General features: G+C 41.4%; 1 protein-coding gene across 1 annotated transcript; it reads right to left on the reverse strand.

Moving 5' to 3' along the window:
- Positions 1–5,194: 5,194 nt before the first annotated feature.
- LOC147447149 (mitogen-activated protein kinase 1-like) lies at positions 5,195–9,061 on the reverse strand. The gene is made up of 6 exons (XM_086523034.1): positions 8,527–9,061; positions 8,097–8,226; positions 7,206–7,343; positions 6,374–6,712; positions 6,014–6,197; positions 5,195–5,618 (listed from the first exon to the last, which is right to left on the reverse strand). The coding sequence occupies exons 1-6, from the start codon at positions 8,703–8,705 to the stop codon at positions 5,446–5,448; spliced, it is 1,143 nt and encodes a 380-aa protein (XP_086379160.1). The 5' UTR covers positions 8,706–9,061; the 3' UTR covers positions 5,195–5,445.
- Between the last annotated feature and the right edge of the window lie 643 nt (positions 9,062–9,704).

The following is a 9,704-nucleotide window of genomic DNA, read 5'->3' on the forward strand; positions in this document are numbered from 1 at the left end:
CCATATAGAAGAAGTCTATATAAATGTAAGTAGGTCCACTCAATGTTCTCCCCATTCTTTCCTTCTCAAACTCACCTTTTAAATTGTATCAAGGATCAAATTTAATTGTAAGCTTACTCTTAACATAGGCGTCCAACATGAGAGGTTGTAGTAATCTTGTGGCACAAAGGCACATCTTGGTATAGGGGTTTAATACACGAGTTTAATTACAGAGATTACATTTGAGTGGTGAGCGATGGTAGAACTAAAAGTTGAGTAGGTGGGGTTAGTAAAGGCAATGATAAGGTTATAACGGTAAGGTAAGTTGGTGTACATTACTGCAAAATGAGCATCTTAGGTTACTACAAAAATTGTGGCAAAAGTATGAAGTGCATGTGTATATAATACATTGGCAAAGCACCAAACCCTTTACTATTTATAAAGCGATGCTTGTGCTTTCAACTACCACAAACACTTTCACCACATGTTAAAGTTTTGGCATCTCAAGTGAATTGCCCAATGTGATCCCATTATTTATTTTTGGCTTTTAGGTATTTATTTCACTTATTTGTCAATGTCTTGGGTGAGGCAATTTACTTAGATTGGTATACATGCAACCCATTGCCCCCATCGTATTCTTCATTGCCAAAGTTGGTTGTTTTAGGACTCTCTCTCTCTCTAGCACGCGCGTGCGCACACACACACATACTTTCCTTGGTCTCTATGCTTTCTCATCGTCGATTTTGACATGGTATCAAAGCCCTTGGTGGATGTAACTCGTGTTGAGGAGAACGGTGAAGAGATCTCTAACCCCCCTAACCGGTGGCGCCTTCCCCCACACCCTTTGTAGTCGGCGTTCTAAAGCGTTGCCTTGGCAATGTCCTTGGCGTTTTTTTCTCGTTGTTGCTTGCGTGTGTGCCATTGAGATAGCGGTGCTCCTTGCATTATGAATGCACGATTGCTCGCCCCTAGGCATAGACGGCGGCCTTGTTCCCTTGCAACAACATGATGTTGCATGTGACGATAGAGATCTTGGCACCGACATCATCCACATTCCCCTTGCGATTGTTTTGAAATGCATCAGTATATTCCCCCCCCCCCCCCCCCCCCGCACCCCGGCCCTTGTTTCATCTTGTGGAAGAGGTACCTTACTGATAGTGTTTTTAAACGCTGCCAATGGCTAGCCGCTAGAGGCTTGGAGATCGAAGGGACTATGCCGAGCCTACAGGAGCGACTTGGAGGCGAGGAGATTGGAGCTCAAGAGAGGGGCCTAAAAATTCTTTTTGAGGAGTACCTTGGAAGGTAAATTTTGGAGCCCTGTGTGTAGAGTGTGTGCAGTGGCTAGGAGATTGTGCAGCCACCCCTTGGAGTGCCAGAAGGACTCCCAACTTCTACATCTTGCAACTTTAGTATGGTAGCCCCCTTGCTCAAGTGCCACGAACGAATTGAACGGTGATAACTATGCCCATTGGAACTTGATTGTGCGACTCTGGTTCTCGTAAGAAGGCTTATGGGACATTGTCGATGGCTCGGAGCCTTGTCCTATGAGGGGTCCCAACAACAGATGGACAAGATGATAAGTATTAAAAATAGTGTGTAGATTGGGATGGTGGTAATGCAAAGGCAATGTCGGCCATTACGAAATCGCTTACAAAGTAAGTCTTTCCAGCCATTCAGACTTTCAAGATTGCCAATGATATGTGGTTTAACCTCATTGGAATATTTGACCGAGATTTTACGATACGAACACTCACCCTTCTTGGACATATATTTGGCACCAGGTTTCCACTCGGAAGTTCTATACAATTATTTCTTATGAAGGCGAAGGTTTTTCCATGATCAACTATCAACTATGAAAAGTGCAATGACCAGTACTCAATCAATTGTTTTGGTTCTCACGAGAAGTTGCATGTGGCTTGTGAAATGGTGTCTAGGACACTTCAGCTACAAATCACGAAGGAAAGGCTGGAATTTGATGATCTCGGGTCTTTTCTCATTGAGGAGGAAGTTGTGTTATTACGACAAAATTTAGATTTATGAGAAAGGTGTGGAAATAGTTGATGCTTCGGATTCCAAAAAGAAGACCAAGAGACGTTGTTACAACTACGGAAAGCATCGTCATTTGTCTAAAGATTGCAGATCCAAAGGCAAACACAAAGGCTCTAAAGGCAAAGGCAAGCATAATAAGGAATGCAGTGATAGTGATTGTGAGAAGGACAACAAAGAGACTGCTAGTGTGGGGGTGACTACACAGGCAAGGCTAGTCAAGAGGAGACCGTTGCCGCCACTAGCTTCACCCAGAGAGAGGCTTGTGAGTGGAAGAGAGGGGCAAGAGTTCCCCCTATAAATATTTTGGACCCTTGTGTTAGAGTTCAAGTTACCGGTGTTTGAACTCGTGGATCGGAGTTCAAGGCATATGCATCCAGTAGGGAACCAATAAGACGTATCTAAAACACTATGGATGTGTGTGCCAATCCATTGTTGTTGGCTGCATCATAGACAGAATGTGTTTCAAAGTTCATTACCTTGAAGTATTTTGGACATGATTCACAGTTCACGAATGGGGATTCTTGAACATTGTGTGGTCTACAGTTCAATTTCCTAAAAGGCAACCGATGCTCAATATGGCATTCTTCTAAGGTTACAAAGTGGAGGGTAGCAAATCGGAGGTGTATCCAGCGTGACAACTACTGTTGAGGTGTCCATGAATGGTAGCTTCTTCGTCGACTTTGTCTCACCATTTATTTCCATCATGAGTTGTACAGAGGATGCTAAAGTTGTGGCATCTCAAGTGAACTGTCCAATGTGATCTCATTATTTATTTTGGCTTTGATGTATTTATTTTACTTATTTGTCAAAAAGTTTAGGTAGAGCGATTTACTTAGATGGGTATATCTAAACCCATTGCCCCCATTGTATTCATCATTCAATGATTTACTTAGATGGGTATATCTAAACCCATTGCCCCCATTGTATTCATCATTCAGTGTTCTTAAAAAGTGTGCCTCAGCTTAGCTTAGAGCCGGTTGAAAAATCAAAACAAGTGGTTGAAGGGAGGGGAAGAATGAGATATTTCGCTTGGAGAATTTTAAGAAAATGGAGTTAAATTGCAAAAAATACTGATTACTTTGAAAATTTTCCTCTTTGAATCTACCCTAAAGGGAATTTTGTATGTTTGTGAAATTGATTTTTCTTGAACATTGTCATCATTAGTTATTCATTGCCAAGATTGGTTGGTTCTCTCTCTCTCTCTCTCTCTCTCTCTCTCTCTCTCTCTCTCTCTCTCTCTCTCTCTCTCTCTCTCTCTCTCATACTCTCCTTGGTCTCTATGCTTCCGCTTCATCGACTTCGACACTACATACCAAAACACACCTTCATTCTCCATTCCTTTTAGAGGTTATCGAACTTGCTCATCAAATGAGATGGTGTGTACAAACCAGACGTACTTGTGTGTGTGTGTGTGTGTGTGTGTGTGTGTGTGTGTGTGTGTGTGTGTGTGTGTGTGTGTGTGAGAGAGAGAGAGAGAGAGAGAGAGAGAGAGAGAGCTTATAGCCACAAACCCAAAAAGAATCTCATTAAAGCTGCAATACACAATTCAGCAAAAAAAAACCTTGTAAATTTATGCATTACTTTATCTTAGGAGTCATATTGTGGGAAATCTCTTCTATGGTGAGGTATAGCCTATGATTGGTTGTATGTTGGGAGAGTTATTTTTCCTTTAAATGATCATATTTGAGGTGAGGAAATCAAAGCCTTTGTTTGGATATCCATCTTCTCTTGGGTGGTCTAGTTATAGAGGAGGTGTTAATAGGGTCCTTTTGTCATAGTCCAAAGACCAAGGGCAAGTTTATTGGGGATGAGGTGAGGTGTATCTCCCATGTGGGAAGTCTTGCTTCCGGTTAGATGTATCTATGTATCGATATATGCCCGATAGTAGCATAACTTTGTATCTCACAATAACCAAATTGTATCCAACAAAGATGGGCCGAAATTCCCATGTGAACTGTAGTACTACCTTTAACCCTAAATCTAATCCATCTTTTTTGTAAGGAGCTTGATGTACACACTTTGCATTCAATGGAGTCACATTGTATGATTGTTGTCTTGTTTTCATCATGAACGATTTTGTGGTCAACCATCCTCTAGGACAAAAGTTATCAAAGACTTATCAAAACTACTTCTCCTAGCCCCAAGTCACATTAAGGAATGTTTCTAGGTGTGCCAAATATTAATGGTTTATCTTGCCCGTTTTTTTAATGTTGGTAATAGCTTTCATATGTGCAAGAATAAGGCAATATCCAGAGAGTATCTTGAGAAGACCACCCTTCCACCCATACTCAAAATAATTCAATAGGGAAGGAATCCATGTTTGGAAAACTAAGCTTTGGGGGGGGGGGCTTGTATGGACCCTAGAAACACTCTAAAGAGGATTAAATTAGAGCTAGGCAGGATCCCATGTGCACCAATAGTTTTACTGATAAAGGAAACATTCTAAAGGACTGGTGGCCTCTCACTACACAACCACAGAAGAAGCATTAAGTTGTCGTACACACATACAGAGAGATATCAAATAGAGAAGAATATAGAGGAGAAGAGAGAGAGAGAGAGAGAGAGAGAGAGAGAGAGAGATGCTTAGAGTTAGGTGGTAGATGGGTTTGTATTTATTGATTTTGCTTACTTAGGGGTGCTTTAAATAGAATGCAAGAAGGCATGATTTTAAGGGGTGCTCATGCCTTTTGGTTCATAGATATAGGAGTGCTATTGATTTAAACAAAACACTAGGTTTGAGCTAATACACTCATGGGCTAGCCTTTCTTGCAAGCAGATGTCCTTTACATGTGTTGGAATGTTTAGGATATACAATTTCTATTATTGAGGAGCAAGGAAGTTAAATATAGCTAATTTTCACCCTCCATCCCCATGCAGGCTAAGAAAGTATTACAAAGATTTCATCTTGATTATTATGCTGGTGATGTACTACTACCATTCCTAACCATAAGCAACCAAACATTGTCATTTTCGAAGGCTAGAGAGGAAACATTTTCCTTTAAGAAATTCCAGGACTCAAAATATTCTCAAGATGATTACCCATCCCGCCGTCCCCCCCCCCCCCCCCCCCCCCCCCCCCCCAAAAAAAAGAAAAAAAACACCACCACACACACACACACACACACACACACACACATAAAAGTATGCACACGTGGACACGTAAGAGTTGAGCATAGGTAGTGTTCTCTCTTATTTCAAAACCGTGTTGGCTTTGTGGGATACATGTACATGTTTGGACATAGATTCACATCTTGATAGTTGTAGGCCTCAGTAGGCCTTATGAATTAAGCTCGTGGATTAACGGCTTGATTGAATTAGACATAACATATTCAAGTGTGTTGACTCTGTTGGTGCATAGGAACAAGAAAGAAAGGTTGTCAAAAGAAAGCTCAAATAACATTGGGGTTGTATTAAATTTTATTCATGAAAGTCGGGGTTAAAATGTAGGGCTTCTTTGTAAATCAACCTCCGTATTTCGTCCTCTGTCAACTTTTGCTCCTCAAGATCGAATGTGAATGGAGAAGGGCATACTGGCTCATCAGAAACATCGTGCAAAGAGGATAAATAGGGATGGGCAAGGGCATCTTCAACTGCAAATAAAAATTAAAAAATTATCATTTATAACTCTCAAATATTAGTTTTGGGTGACATTACATTTCTTTAGCAAAAATGAGACCTATATTAGAAATTACTGGGGGGTGTAGAATGGATGGGAAAAATCAAAATTGATGGACTATGTGGCCATGAAGGAAAAGAGTACCTTGCTCTCCCAAGGTATGTTACCTCAAGGCTTTGAGAGATTCATGTCAAACGAGATGACAGTAATCTTCAATCAAAATTCCTTAAGCCCAAATTCTAAGTATTGAAGTAAGGTGTAGAACCAATAATTTTGTGTGTGTGTGTGTGTGTGTGTGTGTGTGTGTGTGTGTGTGTGTGTGAGAGAGAGAGAGAGAGAGAGAGAGAGAGAGAGAGAGAGAGAGAGTACCAGAGATGCGCTTGGAGGAGTCGAAGGTGAGCATCTTGTCGACGAGGTCGAGGGCCAGCGGGGAGACCTTGGGGTACTTTTCAGGCAGGTTCTGCTTCTCGTAGTGAGGTAGCTGCCGCAGATACCGCCTTGCATTCTCGCTCTTCACAAAATCCAAGTCAGAGTCGTTTGGCAATCCGATCAACTGCCGTTTGCACATTCATATATCAGTTCTTCTCCATAAATGTGCATGATTTTCTCACTTTTATGAATGATCTAGCCATGTATGCATGTATCTCAATGGGGGCATAAAAATTACATCACACCCTAGGTTTTCGGGGCACTATGAGCAACCAAATAATAGAGAACATTATTTAGTACCTCCACTATGGATCTTAGTTGATGTACATAGTCCTTGCCCGGGAATAGAGGTTGATGGTTGAGGAGCTCCATGTAAATGCACCCAACCGACCACACGTCGATGGCTCCTGTATAGTCCGCAGAGTTAAGTAGAAGCTCTGGTGCACGGTACCATCGTGTAACAACATATTCTGTCATGAAATTTGAGTCTGAGCTTGACATTGTCCTTGCCAATCCAAAATCACAAATCTTTAGGTCACAATTTGCATTGATTAGCAAATTCCCGGGCTTCAAGTCTCTATGCAACACATTTGCAGAGTGTATATATTTCAATCCCCTCAATATTTGATATAAGAAGTACTGCAATAAACATGGAATGATGTCAATAAAGTGTCTATCTTGATCTCAAATTATTTATTAAAAAAATTTCTTCTCTGAATGTATTTTGCTCAAAAGAGAAAATAATTTAGATTAAGTTAGATTAGTTCAGTATAAGTTAGTTTTCATTGGACAACTGAAGTAGTAATATGTACAAAATATAAGAACCCTAGATAGATACAATGCATTATATCTAAGCATAAGAATGAAATTCCAACCTCAACCTGTGTCCTGAAGTATTAAAGTAGACTAACAACTCTTTGCTTGGTGGATCCACTAATTCGACTTATCTTGTCGCAATGCTCTAACTTATCTTATCACAATGCTAATTACTTCATGAGTTAGTAGAATGGATGCCTTCATGCTGTTTTTGTTTGCCTAACATGTTTTGTCTTTGATTGCAAAAAGTTAAAAAATTAAAACACAAAGACTTAAGTATTATGTTGGTGGGAGCAAGTAGAGACCAATAAAAGACCTGACAGTGCTCCTCAGTGAGCGCTTGTCTCGAACGTATAACTTGGTTGAGGTCTGTGTCCATGAGCTCATATGCCACATATACATCTTGAAAATCATGTCTTCTGGGTGGTGGCATTATGTCCTTGATGGCAACCACCTGGTGGGATCAAACCAAAACACAAAATGGTTAGGAAAATAGTTGCAACTGTTAATCAAAACTCGATTTGCCCTTCTATGGTGCTCTTTAAATTCATGCCCCGAATTAAAGGCAATCAAGGGAAAACTTGGACCTAAATACTTTTGAGTGTAGTCCCTCTAAGATTGGAGACATAATAAGGAGCATGGAAATTTTATTGTAGCTTAGTGCCGAAGGATTAGAAGGCGATGACAATTAGGGTTGTGATCTAGAAATAAATTTGTTGAATAAATTTTGGCAAGGATGTGAGAGAAACTCCCCCACACTGTGGAGAGAAGAAAGTTTAGATGATGGAGAAGCAATCCAACAGGAGGTCACACACTCATGAGTCATCGGAATAGCTGCAACGGTGCTTGAACCCTGCCTTAAATTGAAGCCTTGTTTAGAGCTTGCAAAACCGAGGGTTGAAATCATAGATCTGTTGATGCCCCAATCATAGTTTCTATCTATGTGGTTTTTATGGTTGTGTTCTTGGTCTTCTGTCATCCTCTGACCTCTACATATATGGTTGTATTATTGCCCCATATGGATAGTATCTTTGTAAGGTGTTCATCATACCCTCCCCTTCAGGCATTTCTGTTGTTCTATTTTCTTATTTTACTTTGCATTTCTCCAGACAAAAATAAAAAAGATACAAATATCTTCTTCTTTACTGAAATAACCCATAATTAAAGAGAAATTTGATGAGAGGAGGATGGTGCAACAAGCACTTACATTTTCATGGTCCATATGTCGCAAAAGGCGCAACTCTCGGTATGTTCGCTTGGCATCCACTTTGTTTTCAAACACATTGCATATCTTCTTTATTGCCACTAGCTCATTGGTCTCAGAGTTAACAGCAGAACTGAATAAGGCACAAAAAAAAAAGAGATAAAAATTAACTGATCATGCTTGATTTTGAGAGCAAAAAAGATAATGAAATCATAATGACAAAAAAATTAACTTGCCATGACTCATTTTGAGAGCAAATTGCTTTTTTTTAAAATAATGAAATCAAAACGGCAAAGAAATTAACTGATCATAATTCATTTTGAGTGCAAGAAAACATATTGTAAAAAATAATGAAATAGAAGTGACAGAGTGGTTGAGGGATCATGATTCATCCTGAGACAGGCTTTGCTATGGTTTTTGTTGTGGGAATTACCAGACAACCCCGTAGGCGCCCCGGCCAATGGGCGAGAATGGAGGCTTGTATTTGGCGGTGACCTCGAAGGTGTTGCCATAGACGTTGTATTCCATGAACTTGCCGCCATGCGTGGGAGCGCCCTCTATCTCCTCGATATACTCTGTGAAGGGACTCTTCTTCACCTGCTCTTCGGGCATTGTGTGTACTGCAGCCGCCCTGATCAAAGAAGCCTTCTGTGGGGGCGTCTCACAGAGAGAGAGAGAGAGAGAGAGAGAGAGAGAGAGAGAGAGAGAGAGAGAGTTGTGTGTGTGTGTGCGAGCGCGCGCGTGCTGAGGCTCGACTCCTGCACAGCTGCCCCCTCCTCTCTTTCTTTCTCTTGAGCGCCTCTTGTGTTCTGCCGACTGAGAGGAGGTCGACTTGTGCAGATTCTTAGAGCTTGAGGAAACGGGAGAGCCTTAAGAAGACACAGACCTCAGAGCTCTTTTTAATATGCCTTGCGCGTAGGTGTGGCTGACCGGACCTGTGCGTCAGACTGCGTGAGAGTAGGTAGGGGTTTTTTTTTGGGGGGGGGGGGGGGGTAGACCAAGTCACCAAGCCCACCTCCGTTGAACCTTATTAGAAAGCATTGGATGTTAATGGTGGTTTTATTAGACACCAAGGTGGCTTTTGTCCAGTTGTCAAAACAGGGACTCCATTACGTGGGCCCATCGTGTCCAGGTGCCGTATCCTCTGCGCACAGGCCGGCTCCCCTCTTAGGCGCCTATTCACACGCTCACTCTTTCCGCACTTTCTACTCTTCCCACCACCCAGCACGCACTTCTCAAGCTTCTGTTCACACGCTACCCCTCCTTCTCTACCAACCCTCGATGTTGAGACCTACCTTTTTCTATACACACGCACACACACATGTAATACTTTATTCTTCTTTCCCTTTTATTTGTTGAAACCCCCTTCTCAACATTATATTTTATTCTCTTCTCTCTTATAATTTAAGACAATTCTTTACCAAAACCTTCATTTGGTATACAAAATTTCTAGATTCGGATTTCAAGCCTGCTCTTCCACTCTTTCGAGGACTTCATGTCACTTGTTCCATGCCTTCTTACGCGCTATTCCTACCAATGTGCGGACCCACACTTCGGGTGCGCACTGAAAGAAACTCAACCCACTGCTATGCTCGTCTTCTATGACAAGTG

This window comes from Adiantum capillus-veneris, chromosome 11 (assembly GCF_014529385.1).
Source record: "Adiantum capillus-veneris isolate H3 chromosome 11, ASM1452938v2, whole genome shotgun sequence".
Taxonomy (NCBI): Eukaryota; Viridiplantae; Streptophyta; class Polypodiopsida; order Polypodiales; family Pteridaceae; genus Adiantum; species Adiantum capillus-veneris.